Source organism: Oreochromis aureus, linkage group 11, assembly GCF_013358895.1.
Source record: "Oreochromis aureus strain Israel breed Guangdong linkage group 11, ZZ_aureus, whole genome shotgun sequence".
Taxonomy (NCBI): Eukaryota; Metazoa; Chordata; class Actinopteri; order Cichliformes; family Cichlidae; genus Oreochromis; species Oreochromis aureus.
This window is the reverse complement of record NC_052952.1, coordinates 19,904,534-19,925,343: the sequence shown is the minus strand read 5'-3', so window position 1 is coordinate 19,925,343 and position 20,810 is coordinate 19,904,534. Positions and strand designations below refer to the sequence as shown.

The window sequence follows — 20,810 nt, the reverse complement described above, 5'->3', positions numbered from 1 at the left end:
TGGATTCACCCTACATTGTATCAACAGTTCAAGCCACTGCTGGTGTAATAATGCTTGTGATATTTTCTTAACATTATGATCATGGTGTACCTTCTGATGGCTGCTTCCACCAGGATAACACACCATGTCACAAAGCTGAGATCATCTCAAACTGGTTTCTTGAACACTAAACTTAGTTCACTGTCTTCAAATGGCCTCCAAGTAAATAGATGTCAATCCAACAGAGAACCTTTGGAATGTGGTGGATCAGGAAATTCACATCATGGTTGTTTAGTTAACACATCTGTAGCAACTGTGTGATGCTGTCATGTCAATATGGACTGACATCTCTGAGGCATCTGTGCCATCAAACATTAAAGCAGCTCTGAAGGCAACCTGATACTAGTAAGTTATACCTAATAAAAGGGCTGCTGAGTGAAAAATAATGCCCTTTTTGCAAATAAAACAAGCTATCCCCAGTTAGAAAATATACAAATAATTCATCTTTCCTTATTGTAAAAACTTGATACATTATAGGAGGAAGACTAGCCCACAGGGACAGTGATACAATGTAATATTCAGCCAGAAAACCAGTCATGTGGATGTTACTTTGATCCTTAATGTAGATTAAACATTGATGCAGAGCATTTACTGTACATGCACTTTTCAGTCAATAACATTCACTGTTGGCAGTGAATTCTGTGCAGGATGACACACCCTGCCACACCGAAAATATAGCTCAGGAACTTATTACTACTCACTATAAAACACTGTAAGCTGGATAAGCGTAAAAACTTAACTCTGCTGTTGCTTGGAAATGTTTTCAAGGAAGTAAACTTTTTTTTAAAAAGGAACAGACTTTAGGCTAATTGAAGTCAGGTTTGCCAGTAATCATTGGATCAGCTGTTCCACCAAAGTCAAAACCCCCCACAAAGGCAGAGAAGAAGCAGCCAGAAACCGTGACGTAAACAGTGCAGTGAAAGGAAACTTTACTACAAATCTCCTTTGGAAATATTTAAGAAAAATGGAAATGCCTCCAGTGTGGCTGAAAGTACAGAGTGCATTTTGGTGAGAACATAAGAAGTCCATAGGGACCCGTGAACCCTGCAGCTGTGGACACTCACTTCATTCATTATACACCACTTCTGCTTTTAGGGTTTTTACTACTTCTTTACTACTCTACTAATTCAAACGTACAGATTTCGGTGGAGTAACGTGGATAAAACCAGCATGGTTTCATTATTATTAAATGCGAACCACAATTCAAGTGAGTATAAGAGACACAGATTTTTCTCTCCAAACTACAAGAGGGAAAGGAATTTATACCCGTGTGTGTGTGTGTGTGTGTGTGTCTATAAGCAAGGTCTTCAGCTTATAGTGCCTTTTTTTTTTTTTTTTTTTTTTTTTTTTTTTTTTTTTTTTTTTTAACGGTTCCTCTTTTTTGAGGAAACTAAGCATGTGACCCATCTTAGACAGAACAAAAACCTCAGAATGAGCTTCAACGGCAGAATAAGGAAGTCGGAAAGTATTGAAACGTGGAGCAGAATTGCGGTAAAGCCGAAAAGATGGTGTAATAAATTTCATAACCTCATGTGAATTTTGGAGGCAACTTTTCTGTATGACAATGATTGGATGAAAGTTATGTAGTTACTGGCAAACGATCTCTCTGAGGTATCTCGCCTGTACAACCGGTTAGACTGCTCTATTACCATCAGTGGTCATGTGCTAAGAAGGTGTAGCCGGGCTTTATTGTTAACTGACCCTGAAAGACATCATAGCTTGCACTTTGTTCGATTTGGACCAGTGCGGGAATTTCCGATGATGGTCACCTGCAGCTCACACATGAGGCGCTCTGCTCTCGTAATCCTGCTGCTCAACAGCTTCTGTGTCTTCTCTCAAAGTAAGGATGAATTTCTAATTTACTCCTTTACTTATACTATTCAATGTATGTTTGAATTTTCTCAACTTGTGGCTATATTTGTTAAAACAGCAAAACAAGTCGTCTGGTAACTTGAAGTTTCTTGTTCACTAATACTACTGTGAGGTTAACAATAACAACCCAGCTTCACTGGCATGTATTTCAAAAACAGATCGGCATACTTGACTCTGCACAGATTTTTACATCCACTGCTCCTCCTGATGCAGTCCTATTTTTCTGTGCAGTAGTACATTAGATCATTACCTGCACTGAATGAGGTTAGGATTGTGCTTCACCCTGGGTTCATTCATGTGTTAACCTACAACCTGAACACTCTGGAAACACACAATTTGATATGTTACGTGTCTCAGAGGGAACAATTTTCACTTTTTTGTAACAAAATTTTCCTTGAGTTTGTTATTGATTCCTGCTGTCTTACTCTTTATATTGTATGTACAGTGACAATAAAGGGCTATTCTGTGCTACTCTATTCATACTAATACATTTATTGTTATTCTCTTGTTTGCATTTTTTTGTCTTTTTTCTCAGTTTCACATGAAATTACCTATGTCGTGGCCTGCTTTGTTGATGGGAGAACTGAGACACAGTATGAATTTGATGCTGAGGAGCTTATGTATGTGGACTTCGAGAGACACGAAGTTGTATACACGGTGCCCCGGTATTTCATATTTAACCCAAGTGAAACATTTCAGGATTTGAATGTATATAACAATGCAAAAAAAGCCAGAAGAACATGTCCAGCACTTCTGTCATACTGGACGGTAGAGGAGAAAAATCCACCTGAAGATAAAGGTAAAGAATTTTTATTCTTGTGTTGACTTCATGTTATAACATTGCTAAAAACATCTGATGATGTTAATTGTGTTTGATCCTACCACAGACCCCCCTGAGAGCATGCTTTACCCTGCAGATGAAGTCGAGCTGGGAGTTGAAAACAGTCTGATCTGCTTTGTGAATTACTTTTATCCACCTTCCATCAATGTCAGCTGGACCAAAAACGGCCATCCAGTGTCTGAGGGGGTGTCGCTCAGTCGGTATTTTCCCAATAAAGATCAAACCTTCCACCAGTTCTCAACTCTGGTGTTCACCCCGAGCGAGGGCGACATTTACAGCTGCACCGTGGCGCACTCGGCACTGGAGACACCCCAAACAAGAATCTGGGGTAAATATTTGCCCTAATGAATAAAATTAAAATGAAAAGATTTGTTTACTGTTGTCAGTAATTATAATGCTCTTTTTTTCTTCTTCTGCAGAAACAGAAATAATGAAAAGCCATGAAAGTCCTGGACTGGATGTTTTCTGTGCAGTGGGCCTGACTCTGGGTCTGCTGGGAGTCGCAACGGGAACATTTTTAATTGTCAAAGGACTTGAAAACAAAAAAATGTCTCAATCTTAGAGAGATTATATGCATGAAAATCACACAAATAAACACAACAAAACTGTGGCACAAAGTCATGGATCACTCAATAAAGAATTCAACATTTAGGTCAGTCTAAAGGTTAAAAATGAACTGTAATGAAACAGTATGCACTAATTGCATCCAATCTTTATTGTGAGAAATGTTTCAGATTCACACAGGAAATTCAAAAGGCCATTTGACTTTTTGTTTCCTTATTTAAATTACTTTAATGCTGTTTGCTTGGGCTGTTGCAGCACTTTTAGCTAACATGTAGTCATTATCTGCAGTAGTAGTAGCAGTGTAGTGGTTTGAACATTCCTCTAACAAGCAGAAGATCTCTGGTTTGATCCTGGCAGGAGACACAAATCCCTTGGGGGTTGTGTCAGGAAGGGCAGAAACGTTTGCCAAGTAAGAGATATGGAGCTACTGGCTATGCTTGAGACACGAAAGCAGTGAGAAGTGACTTGTCATTATGAATTTTAAATAAAATGTGCTAAAACAGTCTCTAGGAGGCAGCAGTAAAATGTAACAAGGTTTTCTCGAGTAGTGAAGACTGGATTTAAATTTTTTGCATTATATGCACAATAACTATAGTTTGCCATACCTGGGCAATGAAGCTCATTTTTGTCTGTGACTAAACACCAACTGTATTGTTTATGTAACTTTGGTTGTTATTTAATCTTCTTTTCTGTACCAGCGAAATAAAGAAATCTTTGTTGAAAAAAATGACTGTTTCAGCTCTTTATCTTTGGTTAATAAACATGTAAAGCTCTGATGTCCCATTAAATAAACACATCGGCCATTAAAATCAGTATTATTACAAATAAATAAAAACATATTTCCTGATATGCTGACAGCAGTCAAAAATGTGGATATCAGCTGCTAGCCTGCTGGTGTTCAGATAAATGCAAAACCAATAAGTTTTATAAAATCAAATATAAATCTTTTCAGTAACTTGGTTGTTATGGGTTGTGTTTAATAATTCAAAAGAATCAGGGTAAAGTCTGTGGATATTTCATAAAAATTACGACTTGTTACAGCATTGTCTGTTTAAAAAAAAGCTTTACTGTCTGCACAAATCCGACAATAAAATTAAATCATGTCCCACAGAGCACCACGCCTACTAAAAACCTGCATAAAAAAATGCTGTTGCTCAATCTGGCGCTTCACTTCCTTCTGCTACAAGATCAGACTTCTTCCTATTTTCATTCGTGATTCCTATTTTTTCACCATGCATATTCACTGCACTTTACTGCTAACAAGTGTGTTCCTCTTATTTTCAAGAGCAGGTAGGTAACTTTAAGATAGTAGCTGTTTATCTATCTTACAGTAAAAATAAAAAAGACGTTTGATTCATTTTTTACATTTATTTAGTAAACACAAGCTTACATTTAAGATTGTTGAACTGGAGCTTGTGTTGTGTGTGAGAAGACAACACACATGAGCATTTCGGCATCAGCTAATTGTTGACTTTGTGTTACAGATGCTTACTTTGGTTACGGGTTGATCCGTTGCCTGTTTACTTCCAAAGATGATGTTGTTTATCTGGCACAGATCTACTTTAATAAGGTGCTTATGGGTCAGTACAACAGCACTTTGGGGAAATATGTCGGCTACACAGAGAAACTGAAAGAAGTTGCAGATGAACTCAACAAAAACGAACGTTTCTTGGAACAAGAAAAAAAGAACGAACAGAAGTGCAGAACCAACATCCCGCTAGTGTTTAATGTGCTTTCAAGACCAGGTGAGCATAGAAAAACTCTGAAACTCTAATGATGTTTTAGATTACAGCAGCCATTGATAGTTACACTTCTTATTTCTGTGACATCAATAAAGCACTAGGTAACAGCTTGGTGCTCTACAGGGACTATCCCTAAAATGTTTTTTAAGTACATGAGAAAAAGTTTGCTGGTGACTGAATCAGTGACTGAATCCTGTGACTGGTAAGTTTTTGAAAATTACTAACAGTGCTGCAGTGTTTGCACTGTCGCCTCACAGAAAGAAGGTTCCTAATTAAAAATCCAACCTGTGGATCTGTGTGGAGTTATCATTACCTCCCTGTGTTCAACTTCCTTAAACACTCCAAACTGATGAATTACCAATGAATGAAAATCTCTCCTGATTTTTGCGCCATCTCTTTTAAATATTGAAAGTGAAAACACTTTCATAAAGGAAACACCCCTGCGTGCTTAGTTACTGCTCCTCAGCCCTCTTGATGCATTTTGGGAATTAAGATGTCCCTCTGTTAACCTTGGTCACAAGCAGGAAGATGGAGGGACAAATTAGAGAAATGAGAAAAGCCTAGAGTGAAAGTAAAAAGCACAGAGGACACGAAAGAAAAAGCAGTTCCCAAAATAAAACAGTTAGTAGAAACAACAGAACTAACAGAAAATTCATGACCAGGAAACAAGGAGACAGAAAGGCGAGGAATGTCAGCGAAAGTTCGAAAAAAGATACCACAAAACAGACAACCACTGAGTGACACATACCCAAGCCATCTGCCATGAACAGTCAGGGGTGAGAGAAGAGAGACAGGACAAAAGACACACCGTGGAAGAGAGCCAGAGGTGAATCTGAAGATCTGAATCCAATGCAATGCAGAGTGGTTCATTAATACAAACAGGGTGAAAACAGGTGAGTGAAGAAGAAATGCTAAGTGCATCAACAGAAACAGCCAGCAGTCTAGACCTATTGTAGCATAACTAAGGGAGCGTTCCGAGTCACATGATCCAGCCCTAATTATAAGCTTAATCAAAAAGAGGGTTTTCTGGGAATACTGTTAAATGTTTAATGCCACATTTCCAACACGATACAGATTAATGTGGTGGGTGGGGTCTTTTACATTTTGAGAGAATTGAGTCTACTAACAGGTTAAATGCAATTTTGAGGCTGTCATTTTCAGCATATACATGGATATTAAAATGACCTGCTATAATTATTTAATCAGAGCTGAGGACTAAATTAGAAAGTCTAAGATTTCACCTAGGAACTGTGAGTAAGGGCCATGTGAATGATAGTTGACAGCAAATAAAACTGTTTTCTGAGTTTTCCGATTAGAGTTTACAATGCTAAGAGTTCTGCTTTGAAATGAAATCTATGAAGTTGTAAATCTGGATCTATGGTTCAAAAGCTTGAGTGGACGATTGCTGCCACTCCTCTTTGGTCTGTGCTTTGAGGATTCTGACAGTTAGTATGGCTCAGAGGATTGATGAATTTAAACTAACATATTCATACTGCTGTAACCAAGTCTCTGTAATAGGAGCAAATTAATATGTTTGTCAATTATTAAATCACTTACTCACAAGGGCTTAGAAGACAGATACCTAATGTTTAATACTACATATTTAACTGTTTACCCTTTAGTGCACTTGAGGGTTCTTTGTTGTGCTTTCTTTGTCAATTTTTAAATTTAAATCTGATTTTTGGTTTGCTTTTTCGGAGCACGCATCCTCTATTGGAATAGAGCATGACAGGTGAAAAAAAGCTGCAGAGAAGCATACAAGGCTCATTACAGAAACTGTGTTATTGCTGCCTAATCAGTGTTAACTGACGATATTTCATTTTATACCAAATCGTTCTGACTGTCTGTTCTTTCCACAAGTTGAGCCCACAGTCAAGCTGAGGTTAGTTGAGTCACCAGACAGCGAACATCCAGGCATGCTCATGTGCAGCGCGTACAACTTTTATCCCAAACACATCAAACTGACGTGGCTGAGGGACGGAAAGGAGGTAACTACTGATGTCACGTCCACTGAGGAGCTACCCAATGGAAACTGGCTCTACCAGATTCACTCCCACCTGGAGATTATACCCAAACCCGGAGAGAACATCAGCTGCATGGTGGAGCACGCCAGCCTCATGGAGCCCAAATTTTATGACTGGGGTAAGACAGTGAAAGGAGGAAAGCTTATTGTTGGACCTCATTCTGGTTTATGATATTGTAAATAAATAAGACGTACAAAATTCACAGTATATAAATGTAATATAGTGATATACGCGTTTTCAGATCCAACATCTGAGGCACAGAAGAATAAGATTGCTATAGGTGTAGCAGGGCTGCTGCTGGGTTTGGTGTTTGTACTCAGCGGAGCTGTTTTCTACAAGCGGAACACTACAAGTGAGAAACATGACAAACATGACCTCCTTAATGTCTGTATCTGTAACTTGAGCAATTATATTAGTGAATTTAAGGACTAACTAGTTTACTTGCTCTGTAGGTAACAAGCTGTTTACTCTAACAGTCATTATTTCCACATCTAACTCTACCACACCTTGTAGCAGCTGCAATTTTAACACATTAACACAAAATTATTGTTATTTAAATGGATCAATTTTAACTCTGTCTTCTTTTTATTATTGTATAGGCCGGATTTTGGTGCCAACAAGTTAATCTACCTGTTTGGAGGTGCTGTCTGAAGGTGGAATCATCTAAGAAACAATGGCAGCAAATGGAAAAAATTTCATTTTGAGTTTGCCAAATGGGAAAAGATACTTTGTCCACTCAGACTGGAGAATTCAGAAATATTCCGCAAAAAATAAACATATGACTTAAGAAGTTTGTTTATAAAACATCACAACTAAATTAACAATGTAACTAATGATTTAATTAATTTATTTAGATTTCTCAGAGTCTGGGCTGTAAATGTTCATGTTGACAGAGATGCTGCTGTTTTGAAGGTCTACTTGATCATGAAATGTTTTATTAATATTACTGAAATTGTTAAAAATGTATATATCTGGGGCTTGGATAAAAGAGATATATTTTATTAATCTAGTCATTCAGTTATTCTAACAAGCTGATTTATTTACAGACTTAATGTGAAACTGCAATGTGCAATATGTTCTTCATTTTCTTGTTCCAGCTGTTTTAACTTAAAGATTTTATGCTTTTCTTTGTCAAGTGTGAACTGGATACCTTTGGGTTCGTAGTTCCCTAGGGCCCAGTTGTTCAAAAGCAATGTGGCAGGATTATTTGATGTGAAATATCAAAATTAACCTGATCCCAGCAGGAGGCTGAATTTGGACTGGATTACAAAGGAAAAATGAAACAAAAACTCAAAAGGAAAAGAAAAATAGAACTTGTATACTGAATTTTTTTCAGCACTATTTTTACATTTTGTATTAAGTGGTATATTTACATAATGATATATTTTCATACATTTATTTCATAATTGCATTGATGATGCCTTCTTAACGATGAGTTTTAAATATATAAAATATACGATAAACTGAGTTGTGTGGTGAAGTCATCACGTTAACTTTAAAAAGGTTATGAATTAAGAATTTTAAAGGTGAACTTGAAACTTGAAGATGTCAGCTTAAGACAAGCGATGTTATAAAAGGTGTTCCATGCTATTGTGGACATGTTTACTTAAAGCAAGTTAACGTAATAAGTAAATGCCACTTACATTTACTCCAAATAGTTTAAGTACATTTTTCTACCCGTATTTCTGTATTTTCACGGTCGTAACTGATTATCATTTACATGTGACTTCGCTTTATTGTTGGATCTATACAATCAACATTTTTCAGCATGCATTCCTTTGACATCTTATGAGAGAACATCAACAGGGACAGAGTAAAAGGTCGAGGTTGCCACACATTAAAAATGGCCAAGAGGATTTAGCGCAGGGGTCCCCAATCCCAGTCCGTGAGGGCCGGTGTCCCTGCAGGTTTTAGATCTCACCCTGGGTCAACACACCTGAATCACATGATTAGTTCATTACCAGGCCTCTGGAGAACTTCAAGGCATGTTGAGAAGGTAATTTATCCATTTAAATCAGCTGTGTTGGATCAAGGACACATCTAAAACCTGCAGGGACACCAGCCCTTGTGGACTGGGATTGGGGACCCCTGATTTAGCGTCATAGTGGTGATGTGGTTAACACTGTCACCTCACAGCAAGCAGGTTCCTGGTTTGAAACTCCTGGTTGGCCAGGCTTTTCTGTATGCAGTTTCTCCCTGTGCGTGTGTGGGCTTCCTCTAGTTACTCCAGCTTCCTCCTAAAGTCCAAAGACAGGCATGTTACTCTAGGTCAGCTGGCGCTTCTAAACTGGCCATCCACGTGAGGACGATTAATAAAATACTGCATGAATGTACGGTTATAATGCGACTTGTAGTCTAATGCACTTTAGAGTTATTAATAATATAAAAGAAGTTTCATCTAAATGCGAATACATTACATTACAACATCAAAGGACTCTGTAGTCATTAGAAAAAGGATTATCTAATCAGAAAAGTGAAAAATTCATATATTTATTTATTAAACATTAGTGTAAAATATGTAGATGTAATATGCTGCTGATGATAAATGTGTTTTCAGAACCATCGCCTGACTCAGGGAGAGATAAGATTGCTGTTGGTGCAGCAGGGCTGCTGCTGGGTTTGGTGTTTTCAGTTGCTGGGCTCATTTACTACAAGAAGAAATCCAGTGGTGAGTGATTCTTTCTAATAAACATAAAACAATACTTGTGTGATGACAGCACCCACTGATAAGATCTATTGATAAAGATGTTGAACCTTTCTGCAGAGCGGGTCGCGGCGTCAACAACCGAGGTAGATGTTTATATTTAACAGTTATTTTTCCATCACTTTGAAACAGATGTGGAAACATCTTCCAGACTATAATAAATCTGTTTTTATTTTTTCTGCAGGTTTTATACCCCGATGTCACACTTTGAGTCGGAGCAGCCTTTTGGATTTCACTGAGAATTTGGTCCCGATTACATAAAATGTTGTCGTCGACTTCCTTGTCTTTAAACTCCCGTCTGAGCTTTTCACAGAGACTCACATCATCCACATTTTCTCTTCACACTGTAAACTTGATCCAAACTCTGCATCACATTAGCTGAGCTTCCACCAGCAAACAGCTGCGTGCTGTTTCCTGTCTGCTTTATTTTGGAAAGAAGAATTGACAAAGTGAATGTAACATTATGGGTTTTTATTTTTTAGCTTACTCTACCGCCCTCAAGTGGCCAAAAATCAGTTAATGCAGGTAAGCCATGAGCACATGTTGAAAATGGCAGCTGTAAAGCACTGCTGGGTGGAATCAGGAAATGGGCAGTAAGGGCATAACATTTGGGCATTGCAGAGAAAACGTGTAATTATTCAAATTCATATTTGTCTAATCTCTATAACAAACACATATGTCATCCTATCCCAGCTACCCTGGTGTGGATGGTAAATCAATTTTCAGCATTAATGTCATTTACCTACTGATATTAAATCTAAAACTTTTGTTTGCTTAAACATTTCATCCAGGTATGGTTGGGGGTATTCATTCACAGGCCATTTTATTATGTACACCTATTTAACTGCTCAGTAACAGAAATATTTAATTAGCTAATCACATGGCAGCACCTTAATGTACTTAGGCACGAGCAATGTTCCCTCTAATTTTTCATGTGTCTGAGCGAACACACAAACTCCCTGAGCGGTCCCTTGGACCACTATGAGCGACATCAGACGTGTGCACTGTGGTCACGCCAGCATCTAATCCATCCAAGTTACATGGTTTATTAAAATAATCAAATTACAGCATTTACATTTATGTTAGACTACTTTTAATTAACTGCTTTAGCCCACTTACAATGAAAATTTAAAAAAAATCTTGTTCATGACCTGTGTAGTATGTTAACACTATTGGAAGGAAAAATAACTTGAACTCCAATTTTGAAAACACAACTTTCTTTCTTTCTTTCTTTCTTTCTTTCTTTCTTTAATATAAAGCTCTGACTTGTATTATGAGTCTGAGTCTGTGGTCTGGGAGAGAGTCCTGTAACTCTCTGTCTGCAAAATACAGTATATAATGACCAATGTTGGGCAATTAATTATATAGTTACCTCTTCAAAAAAGTAACCGAGTTATGCAAACAAAGTATTTTGCAGCTATTTACCTAAAAATGCAGCCAAGGCGTTTTTTAAATAAACATTTCAAACTATTTACAGAACAATCAGGTGTTCTACGTCAAATCTGATGCCACACAAATTATTTGTGCCACTCCAAAAAATAATTTCTGTCCACTATGAGATAAAGGAGAACAACAGCCTGATACCTGCAGGCCTGACAACAGGAGATGTATCACTCCTGTAACACCTGTAACATTCAGCAGCCGCCTCATTGTTCTGACACACACAACAAAACTATAGACTACACTACACACTAACTACACAAGATTTGCGCTAAACGTCTCAAATCTCTCACATCTCAAAACACCGCCGTCACTCCTAAAACTTACCCCCAGCCCAGTGCCATTTTGCCATAGTATTTTTTGATTGGTCGACATGGTACATTTTTCCACCAATAGGAAAGGGGTTTTGGTTTTTTGGTTTTGCTCACAGGCAGAGAGTGCTTTCGAACGTTTTCCTTATAAAACGCAGTTTTTACCGTTTCTTCCTGCAGTAAATATAAACAACGATAGTATTCAGGAAGAAAAACAAACATTGCATATATTTTTTAATCATAACTCTGGTTTTACGTGGCCTATCAACACAATTTAAAAACTGGTATAAAGTCCACACTTTTCCGTCAGTCGTTCCGTCTGACCTGCTCACATCTCCAATGGTTGTACACGTTGTAATTAACGTGGCTTCACTCCACATCAGCCATGCCGCTTTGCTAGCTAAAACACCGGTGCTGGCACATAAGGACGCTGTCATAGCCTGTCAACGACCTTGATTAGCTGCGTATATACGAATGTGAATCGCGTGATTGGCTGGACTATGGGATAAGGTGGCATCGTTCTAATCCCATACGGGAGCAGGCAGTCACTTACTGACTAACAGTGCAAAACAGAATTTTAATTTCAATTCAGGTTAGATTTTTTTTTTTTTTTGTGTGTGTGCGCAACGCAGACTTTCTGTGCACAGAGACCGTGCCAGCAGTGCGCAATTGGGACAGGTGATTTAAGTAACTTGAATATGACATGGTTGTTGGTACCAGACTGGAGTGTTTCCAAAACTACTGATGTACTGAGATTTTTCCATCTATCTAAAAGGTTTGGGTTTCGTCTGAAAAAGAGAAAATATCTAATCAGCAGCAGTTCTTTGGGTTTAAATGTCTTGCTGATGTCAGAGGTCAGAGCAGAATGGCTTTGGGCTCATAGGAAGGCCACAGTAACTAAAATAACCACTCGTTACAACCAAAGTTTGTAAAAGAGAACTGCAGCAACAGAAGACCACACCGAGTGCCACACCTGACAGCTAAGAACAGGAACAGTTCTTACAGACTCAAAAGTGGACAATAGAAGATTTGAAAACTGCTGCCTGGTCTGATGAGTTGATTTCTGCTGCAACATTCAGATGGTAGAGTCATAACTTGTTGTTAAAAAAATAAAAACCTGGATTCACCCTACATTGTATCAACAGTTCAAGCCACTGCTGGTGTAATAATGCTTGTGATATTTTCTTAACATTATGACCACCACCTTCTGATGGCTGCTTCCACCAAGATAACACACCATGTCACAAGGCTCAGATCATCTCCAAATGGTTTCTGGAACACTAAACTTAGTTTACTGTCTTCAAATGGCCTCCAAGTGAATAGATGTCAGTCTAACAGAGAACCTTTGGGATGTGTTGGATCAGGAGATTCACATCATGGTTGTTTAGCTAACACATCTGTAGCAACTGTGTGATGCTGTCATGTCAATATGGACCGAAATCTCTGAGGCATCTGTGCCATCAAACATTAAAGCAGCTTTGAAGGCAACCTGATACTAGTAAGTTATACCTAATAAAAGGGCTGCTAAGTGAAAATGTAAAAAAAAAAAAAAAACTTACAAAGGATCTAATCATTTTGTCTGACATGCTTTTTGCAAATAAAACAACCTTGGCCTGGTTAGAAAATATTAAAATAATCAATCTTTCCTTATTGTAAAAACTTCAACCATTATAGGAGGAAGACTGGCCCACAGGGGCAGTGATACAGTGTAATATTCAGCTGGAAAACCAGTCATGTGGATGTTACTTTAATCCTTAATGTAGATTACCGAGGTACCCCTGAGCAAGGTACCGTCCCTACACACTGCTCCCCGGGTGCCCAATGGCTGCCCACTGCTTCACTGAGTGAATAGGTTAAATGCAGAGAGGAAGAGTGTTTACTGTACATGCAATTTTCAGTCTATAACATTCGCTGAAACTATAGTTTAGGAATGATTTGTTTGATGTCTTTTTTCTGAAACAGCAAGTCCGAAAATAAAGAAAAGCATTCAATAAAGAGCTCCAATAAAGAAAAAAGTGTTTATTTTAAAACTAGGCTTAGCACATATCTGTGAAATAGCCCAAATAGTTTAAGTCTAAAGAGGTTAAAGAGTTCACTTGACTTAGGAACATTTTTTGCTTAAACTTATTAATACTCACTATAAAACACTGTAAGCCAATTAAACTTAAAAAACTTAACTCTGCTGTTGCTTGGAAATGTTTATAAAGAAGTAAACTTGAAAAAAAAAAAGGAACAGACTTCAGCCCATTTACATACACTTTGTGCTGCATGAGGTTTGCCAGTAATCACTGGATCAGCTGTTCCACCAAACTCAACAAAAAACTGACAGAGGAAGAAAAGAAGCAGCAGCCAGAAACCATGATGTTAACAATGCAGTGAAAGGAAACTTCACTACAAATCTCCTTTGGAAATATTTAAGAAAAATGGAAATGCCTCCAGCGTGTCTAAAAGTACAGAGTCGTTTTGGTGAGAACATGAGAAATCCAGAGGCACCTGTGAACCCTGCAACTGTGGACACTCACTTCATTCATTATACACCACTTCTGCTTTTAGGGTCTTTACTACTTCTGTATACTCAATCAATTCAAACGTACAGATTTCTGTGGAGTAACATGGATAAAACCATCATCATTTCCAGCATGGTTTTATTATTATTATATGGGAAACACAAATTAATTGAGTATAAGAAAAACACAGCTTATAGTGTAATATTTTTGTTTTTTTTTTACGGTTCCAATTTTTTGAGGAAACTAAGCATGTGACCCATCTTAGACAGAACAAAAACCTCAGAATGAGCTTCAACAGCAGGATAAGGAAGTCGGAAAGTATTGAAACGTGGAGCAGAATTGTGGGAAAGCCGAAAAGATGGTTTAATAAATTTCATAACATCGTGTGAATTTCTTAGGCAACTTTTCTGTATGACAATGATTGCACGAAAGTTATGTAGTTACTGGCAAACGATCTCTCTGAGGTATCTCACCTGTACAACCGGTTAGACTGCTCTATTACCATCAGTGGTCATGTGCTAAGAAGGTGTAGCCGGGCTTTATTGTTAACTGACCCTGAAAGACATCATAGCTTGCACTTTGTTCGGTTTGGACCAGCGCGGGAATTTCCGATGATGGTCACCTGCAGCTCACACATGAGGCGCTCTGCTCTCGTAATCCTGCTGCTCAACAGCTTCTGTGTCTTCTCTCAAAGTAAGGATGAATTTCTAATTTACTCCTTTACTTATACTATTCAATGTATGTTTGAATTTTCTCCAGTTGTGGCTATATTTTGTTAAAATAGCAAAACAAGTTGTCTGGTAACTTGAATTTTCTTGTTCACTAATACTACTGTGAGGTTAACAATAACAACCCAGCTTCACTGGCATGTATTTCATCACTGCTCTTCCTGATGCAGTCCTATTTTTCTGTGTAGTATTATATTAGATCATTAACTGCACTGCATGAGGTTAGGATTGTGCTTCACCCTGGGTTCATTTGTGTGATAACTTGCATTACAAGCCAAACACTCTGGAAACACATGATTTGATGTTATGAAATGTGATACGTGTTTCCTTTATTTTCCTTGAGTTTGTTATTGATTCCTGCTGTCTTACTCTTTATATTTTATGTACAGTGACAATAAAGGGCTATTCTGTTCTGTTCTATTCATACTAATACATTTATTGTTATTCTCTTGTTTGCTTGCTTGTTTGTTTGTTTTTTGTCTTTTTTCTCAGTTTCACATGAAATTACCTATGTCGTGGCCTGCTCTGATGATGGGAGAACTGAGGCACAGTTGGAATTTGATGCTGAGGAGCTTTTGTATACAGATTTCGAGAGACACGAAGTTGTATACACGGTGCCCCGGTATTTTATATTTAACCCAAGTGAAACATTTCAGGATTTGAATGTATATAACAATGCACTCAAAGCCAAGAGAGCATGTCCAGCACTTCTGTCATACTGGACAGTAGAGGAGAAAAATCCACCTGAAGTTAAAGGTAAAGAATTTTTATTCTTGTGTTGACTTCATGTTATAACATTGCTAAAAACATCTGATGATGTTAATTGTGTTTGATCCTACCACAGACCCCCCTGAGAGCATGCTTTACCCTGCAGATGAAGTCGAGCTGGGAGTTGAAAACAGTCTGATCTGCTTTGTGAATTACTTTTATCCACCTTCCATCAATGTCAGCTGGACCAAAAACGGCCATCCAGTGTCTGAGGGGGTGTCGCTCAGTCGGTATTTTCCCAATAAAGATCAAACCTTCCACCAGTTCTCAACTCTGGTGTTCACCCCGAGCGAGGGCGACATTTACAGCTGCACCGTGGCGCACTCGGCACTGGAGACACCCCAAACAAGAATCTGGGGTAAATATTTGCCCTAATGAATAAAATTAAAATGAAAAGATTTGTTTACTGTTGTCAGTAATTATAATGCTCGTTTTTCTTCTTCTGCAGAAACAGAAATAATGAAAAGCCATGAAAGTCCTGGACTGGATGTTTTCTGTGCAGTGGGCCTGACTCTGGGTCTGCTGGGAGTCGCAACGGGAACATTTTTAATTGTCAAAGGACTTGAAAACAAAAAAATGTCTCAATCTTAGAGAGATTATATGCATGAAAATCACACAAATAAACACAACAAAACTGGGGCACAAAGTCATGGATCACTCAATAAAGAATTCAACATTTAGGTCAGTCTAAAGGTTAAAATGAACTGTAATGAAACAGTATGCACTAATTGCATCCAATCTTTATTGTGAGAAATGTTTCAGATTCACACAGGAAATTCAAAAGGCCATTTGACTTTTGTTTCCTTATTTAAATTACTTTAATGCTGTTTGCTTGGGCTGTTGCAGCACTTTTAGCTAACATGTAGTCATTATCTGCAGTAGTAGTAGCAGTGTAGTGGTTTGAACATTCCCCTAACAAGCAGAAGATCTCTGGTTTGATCCTGGCAGGAGACACAAATCCTTTGGGGTTGTGTCAGGAAGGGCAGAAACGTTTGCCAAGTAAGAGATATGGAGCTACTGGCTATGCTTGAGACACGAAAAGCAGTGAGAAGTGGCTTGTCATTATGAATTTTAAATAAAATGTGCTAAAACAGTCTCTAGGAGGCAGCAGTAAAATGTAACAAGGTTTTCTCGAGTAGTGAAGACTGGATTTAAATTTTTTGCATTATATGCACAATAACTATAGTTTGCCATACCTGGGCAATGAAGCTCATTTTTGTCAGTGACTAAACACCAACTGTATTGTTTATGTAACTTTGGTTGTTATTTAATCTTCTTTTCTGTACCAGCGAAATAAAGAAATCTTTGTTGAAAAAAATGACTGTATTGTCTTTCAGCTCTTTATCTTTGGTTAATAAACCTGTAAAGCTCTGATGTCCCATTAAATAAACACATCGGCCATTAAAATCAGTATTATTACAAATAAATAAAAACATATTTCCTGATATGCTGACAGCAGTCAAAAATGTGGATATCAGCTGCTAGCCTGCTGGTGTTCAGATAAATGCAAAACCAATAAGTTTTATAAAATCAAATATAAATCTTTTCAGTAACTTCAAACTTGAGCAATGGTTGTTATGGGTTGTGTTTAATAATTCAAAAGAATCAGGGTAAAGTCTGTGAATATTACATAAAAATTATGACTTGTTAGAGAATTGTTTGTGTTTAAAAAAAAGCTTTACTGTCTGCACAAATCCAACAATAAAATTAAATCATGTCCCACAGAGCACCACGCCTACTAAAAGCCTGCATAAAAAATGCTGTTGCTCAATCTGGCGCTTCACTTCCTTCTGCTACAAGATCAGACTTCTTCCTATTTTCATTCCTATTTTTTCACCATGCATATTCGCTGCACTTTACTGCTAACAAGTGTGTTCCTCTTATTTTCAAGAGCAGGTAGGTAACTTTAAGATAGTAGCTGTTTATCTATCTTACAGTAAAAATAAAAAAGACGTTTGATTTATTTTTTTAGAGAAATTAAACACAAGCTTACATTTAAGATTGTTAAACTGGAGCTTGTGTTGTGTGTGAGAAGATATCAAACATGAGCATTTCGGCATCAGCTAATAGTTGACTTTGTGTTACAGATGCTTACTTTGGTTATGGGTTGATCCGTTGCCTGTTTACTTCCAAAGATGATGTTGTTTATCTGGCACAGATCTACTTTAATAAGGTGCTTCAGGTTCAGTACAACAGCACTTTGGGGAAATATGTCGGCTACACAGAGAAAATGAAGGAAGTTGTAGATGAACTCAACAAAAACAAACGTTTCTTGGAACAAGAAAAAAAGAACAAACAGAAGTGCAGAACCAACATCCCGCTAGTGTTTAATGTGCTTTCAAGACCAGGTGAGCATAGAAAAACTCTGAAACTCTAATGATGTTTTAGATTACAGCAGCCATTGATAATTACACTTCTTATTTCTGTGACATCAATAAAGCACTAGGTAACAGCTTGGTGCTCTACAGGGACTATCCCTAAAATGTTTTTTAAGTACATGAGAAAAAGATTGCTGCTGACTGAATCAGTGACTGAATCCTGTGACTGGTAAGTTTTTGAAAATTACTAATTTGTGGCACAGTGCTGCAGGGTTTTGCACTGTCGCCTCATAGAGTGAAGGTTCTTAGTTTGAACCCGAACTATGGATCAGTGTGGTGTTATCATTACTTCTCTGTGTTCAACTTCCTTAAACATGTCCAAGCTGATGAATTGCATGATGAATAAAAAGCTCTCCTGATTTGTCAAATGTTTAATGCCACATTTCAGAACAAGATCCAGATCAAACTGGTGGTCTGTCATTTTCAGCATATACATGCATGTTAAAATGGCCTGCTATAATTATTTTATCAGAGCTCAGGAATAAATTAGAAAGTCTAAAAATTCAGCTAGGACCTTTGAGCAAAGTCCATGCGAATGATAGTTAACAACAAATAAAACTGTTTTCTGAGTTTTCCGATTAGAGTTTACAATGCTAAGAGTTCTGCTTTGAAATGAAATCTATGAAGTTGTAAATCTGGATCTATGGTTCAAAAGCTTGAGTGGACGATTGCTGCCACTCCTCCTCTTTGGTCTGTGCTTTGAGGATTCTGACAGTTAGTATGGCTCAGAGGATTGATGAATTTAAACTAACATATTCATACTGCTGTAACCAAGCCTCTGTAATAGGAGCAAATCAATATGGTAGTGAAGTAATAAATCATTTACTCACAAGGGCTTAGAAGATTAATACTACATATTTAACTGTTTTACTCTTTAGTGCAACTTGAGGGTTCTATGTTGTGCTTTCTTTATAAATTTTTAAATTTAAATCTGATTTTTGGTTTGCTTTTTGGCCGACTGGGAGCACGCATCCTCTACTGGAATAGAGGATGACAGGAAAATAGAAGCTGCAGAGAAGCATATAAGGCTCATTACAGAAACTGTGTTATTGCTGCCTAATCAGTGTTAACTGATGGTATTTAATTTTATACCAAATCGTTCTGACTGTCTGTTCTTTCCACAAGTTGAGCCCACAGTCAAGCTGAGGTTAGTTGAGTCACCAGAAAGTGAACATCCAGGCATGTTCATGTGCAGCGCGTACAACTTTTATCCCAAACACATCAAACTGACGTGGCTGAGGGACGGAAAGGAGGTAACTACTGATGTCACGTCCACTGAGGAGCTACCCAATGGAAACTGGCTCTACCAGATTCACTCCTACCTGGAGATTATACCCAAACCCGGAGAGAACATCAGCTGCATGGTGGAGCACGCCACCCTCATGGAGCCCAAATTTTATGACTGGGGTAAGACAGTGAAAGGAGGAAAGCTTATTCTTGGACCTCATTCTGGTTTATGATATTGCTATTAAATAAGACATATTAAATTCACAGTATATAAATGTAATATAGTGATATACGTGTTTTCAGATCCAACATCTGAGGCACAGAAGAATAAGATTGCTATAGGTGTAGCAGGGCTGCTGCTGGGTTTGGTGTTTGTACTCAGCGGAGCTGTTTTCTACAAGCGGAACACTACAAGTGAGAAACATGACAAACATGACCTCCTTAATGTCTGTATCTGTAACTTGAGCAATTATATTAGTGAATTTAAGGACTAACTAGTTTACTTGCTCTGTAGGTAACAAGCTGTTTACTCTAACAGTCATTATTTCCACATCTAACTCTACCACACCTTGTAGCAGCTGCAATTTTAACACATTAACACAAAATTATTGTTATTTAAATGGATCAATTTTAACTCTGTCTTCTTTTTATTATTGTATAGGCCGGATTTTGGTGCCAACAAGTTAATCTACCTGTTTGGAGGTGCTGTCTGAAGGTGGAATCATCTAAGAAACAATGGCAGCAAATGGAAAAAATTTCATTTTGAGTTTGCCAAATGGGAAAAGATACTTTGTCCACTCAGACTGGAGAATTCAGAAATATTCCACAAAAAATAAACATATGACTTAAGAATTTTGTTTATAAAACATCACAACTAAATTAACAATGTAACTAATGATTTAATTAAGTTATTTAGATTTCTCAGAGTCTGGGCTGTAAATGTTCATGTTGACAGAGATGCTGCTGTTTTGAAGGTCTACTTGATCATGAAATGTTTTATATTACTGAAATTGTTAAAAATGTATATATCTGGGGCTTGGATAAAAGAGATATATTTTATTAATCTAGTCATTCAGTTATTCTAACAAGCTGATTTATTTACAGACTTAATGTGAAACTGCAATGTGCAATATGTTCTTCATTTTCTTGTTCCAGCTGTTTTAACTTAAAAGATTTTATGCTTTTCTTTGTCAAGTGTGAACTGGATACCTTTGGGTTCGTAGTTCCCTAGGGCCCAGCTGTTCAAAAGCAATGTGGCAGGATTATTTGATGTGAAATATCAAATTAACCTGATCCCAGCAGGAGGCTGAATTTGGTCTGGATTACAAAGGAAAAATGAAACAAAAACTCAAAAGGAAAAGAAAAATAGAACTTGTATACTGAATTTTTTTCACCACTATTTTTACATTTTGTATTAAGTGGTATATTTACATAATGATATATTTTCATACATTTATTTCATAATTGTATTGATGATGCCTTCTTCATTATAAGTTTTAAATATATAAAATATATGATAAACTGAGTTGTGTGGTGAAGTCATGACTAACTAACGTTAACGTTAACTTAAAAAGTTATGAATTAAGAATTTTAAAAGTGATCACAGTAGGTAATAGTAAAATCATTAAAAACTTAAATCTATGCATATGATTTTAATCTTTGCTG

General features: G+C 37.4%; 4 protein-coding genes across 8 annotated transcripts; all 4 read left to right on the top strand.

Annotated features, from left to right (window-relative positions):
* The first annotated feature begins 930 nt into the window (after nt 1-930).
* LOC116331373 (H-2 class II histocompatibility antigen, A-U alpha chain-like) lies at nt 931-4,043 on the top strand. Of its 3 annotated transcripts, none has more exons than XM_039619622.1 (6): nt 931-1,047; nt 1,135-1,246; nt 1,784-1,879; nt 2,447-2,710; nt 2,799-3,080; nt 3,172-4,043. In XM_039619622.1, exons 2-6 carry the CDS (start codon nt 1,210-1,212, stop codon nt 3,312-3,314), a joined length of 822 nt encoding a protein of 273 aa, XP_039475556.1. In that variant the 5' UTR covers nt 931-1,047; nt 1,135-1,209; the 3' UTR covers nt 3,315-4,043. The 3 variants fall into 3 exon arrangements, with proteins under 3 accessions (XP_039475556.1, XP_031609899.2, XP_031609900.2); XM_031754039.2 differs by having other exon boundaries at nt 939-1,047; nt 1,179-1,246; XM_031754040.2 differs by lacking the exons at nt 931-1,047; nt 1,784-1,879 and having other exon boundaries at nt 1,058-1,246.
* Nucleotides 4,044-4,492: 449 nt separating this feature from the next.
* Nucleotides 4,493-10,240, top strand: LOC116331372 (DLA class II histocompatibility antigen, DR-1 beta chain-like). 2 transcript variants are annotated; one of them, XM_031754038.2, is made up of 6 exons: nt 4,493-4,606; nt 4,801-5,061; nt 6,919-7,200; nt 9,640-9,750; nt 9,847-9,872; nt 9,971-10,240. In XM_031754038.2, exons 1-6 carry the CDS (start codon nt 4,549-4,551, stop codon nt 9,995-9,997), a joined length of 765 nt encoding a protein of 254 aa, XP_031609898.2. In that variant the 5' UTR covers nt 4,493-4,548; the 3' UTR covers nt 9,998-10,240. The 2 variants fall into 2 exon arrangements, with proteins under 2 accessions (XP_031609898.2, XP_039475558.1); XM_039619624.1 differs by lacking the exons at nt 9,640-9,750; nt 9,847-9,872; nt 9,971-10,240 and adding exons at nt 7,324-7,434; nt 7,682-8,396.
* A 4,283-nt stretch (nt 10,241-14,523) lies between these two features.
* LOC116331343 (H-2 class II histocompatibility antigen, A-U alpha chain-like) lies at nt 14,524-16,234 on the top strand. The gene is made up of 4 exons (XM_031754001.2): nt 14,524-14,737; nt 15,265-15,528; nt 15,617-15,898; nt 15,989-16,234. Exons 1-4 carry the CDS (start codon nt 14,656-14,658, stop codon nt 16,129-16,131), a joined length of 771 nt encoding a protein of 256 aa, XP_031609861.2. The 5' UTR covers nt 14,524-14,655; the 3' UTR covers nt 16,132-16,234.
* Nucleotides 16,235-17,342: 1,108 nt separating this feature from the next.
* Nucleotides 17,343-20,204, top strand: LOC116331354 (DLA class II histocompatibility antigen, DR-1 beta chain-like). Of its 2 annotated transcripts, none has more exons than XM_039619027.1 (5): nt 17,343-17,436; nt 17,699-17,888; nt 19,044-19,325; nt 19,449-19,559; nt 19,807-20,204. In XM_039619027.1, exons 2-5 carry the CDS (start codon nt 17,771-17,773, stop codon nt 19,830-19,832), a joined length of 537 nt encoding a protein of 178 aa, XP_039474961.1. In that variant the 5' UTR covers nt 17,343-17,436; nt 17,699-17,770; the 3' UTR covers nt 19,833-20,204. The 2 variants fall into 2 exon arrangements, with proteins under 2 accessions (XP_039474961.1, XP_039474960.1); XM_039619026.1 differs by having other exon boundaries at nt 17,628-17,888.
* The last annotated feature ends 606 nt before the right edge of the window (nt 20,205-20,810 follow it).

Coding starts and splice junctions, on each gene's coding strand:
- LOC116331373 (XM_039619622.1), top strand. CDS start 1,210: ATGGTTTCATTATTATTAAATGCGAACCACAATTCAA. Junction 2,711..2,798: donor AAATCCACCTGAAGATAAAG/GTAAAGAATTTT, acceptor ATCCTACCACAG/ACCCCCCTGAGAGCATGCTT. Junction 3,081..3,171: donor ACCCCAAACAAGAATCTGGG/GTAAATATTTGC, acceptor CTTCTTCTGCAG/AAACAGAAATAATGAAAAGC.
- LOC116331372 (XM_031754038.2), top strand. CDS start 4,549: ATGCATATTCACTGCACTTTACTGCTAACAAGTGTGTTCCTCTTATTT. Junction 4,607..4,800: donor CCTCTTATTTTCAAGAGCAG/GTAGGTAACTTT, acceptor TTTGTGTTACAG/ATGCTTACTTTGGTTACGGG. Junction 7,201..9,639: donor GCCCAAATTTTATGACTGGG/GTAAGACAGTGA, acceptor ATGTGTTTTCAG/AACCATCGCCTGACTCAGGG.
- LOC116331343 (XM_031754001.2), top strand. CDS start 14,656: ATGATGGTCACCTGCAGCTCACACATGAGGCGCTCTGCTCTCGTAATC. Junction 14,738..15,264: donor CTTCTGTGTCTTCTCTCAAA/GTAAGGATGAAT, acceptor CTTTTTTCTCAG/TTTCACATGAAATTACCTAT. Junction 15,529..15,616: donor AAATCCACCTGAAGTTAAAG/GTAAAGAATTTT, acceptor ATCCTACCACAG/ACCCCCCTGAGAGCATGCTT.
- LOC116331354 (XM_039619026.1), top strand. CDS start 17,379: ATGCATATTCGCTGCACTTTACTGCTAACAAGTGTGTTCCTCTTATTT. Junction 17,889..19,043: donor TAATGTGCTTTCAAGACCAG/GTGAGCATAGAA, acceptor TCTTTCCACAAG/TTGAGCCCACAGTCAAGCTG. Junction 19,560..19,806: donor CTACAAGCGGAACACTACAA/GTGAGAAACATG, acceptor ATTATTGTATAG/GCCGGATTTTGGTGCCAACA.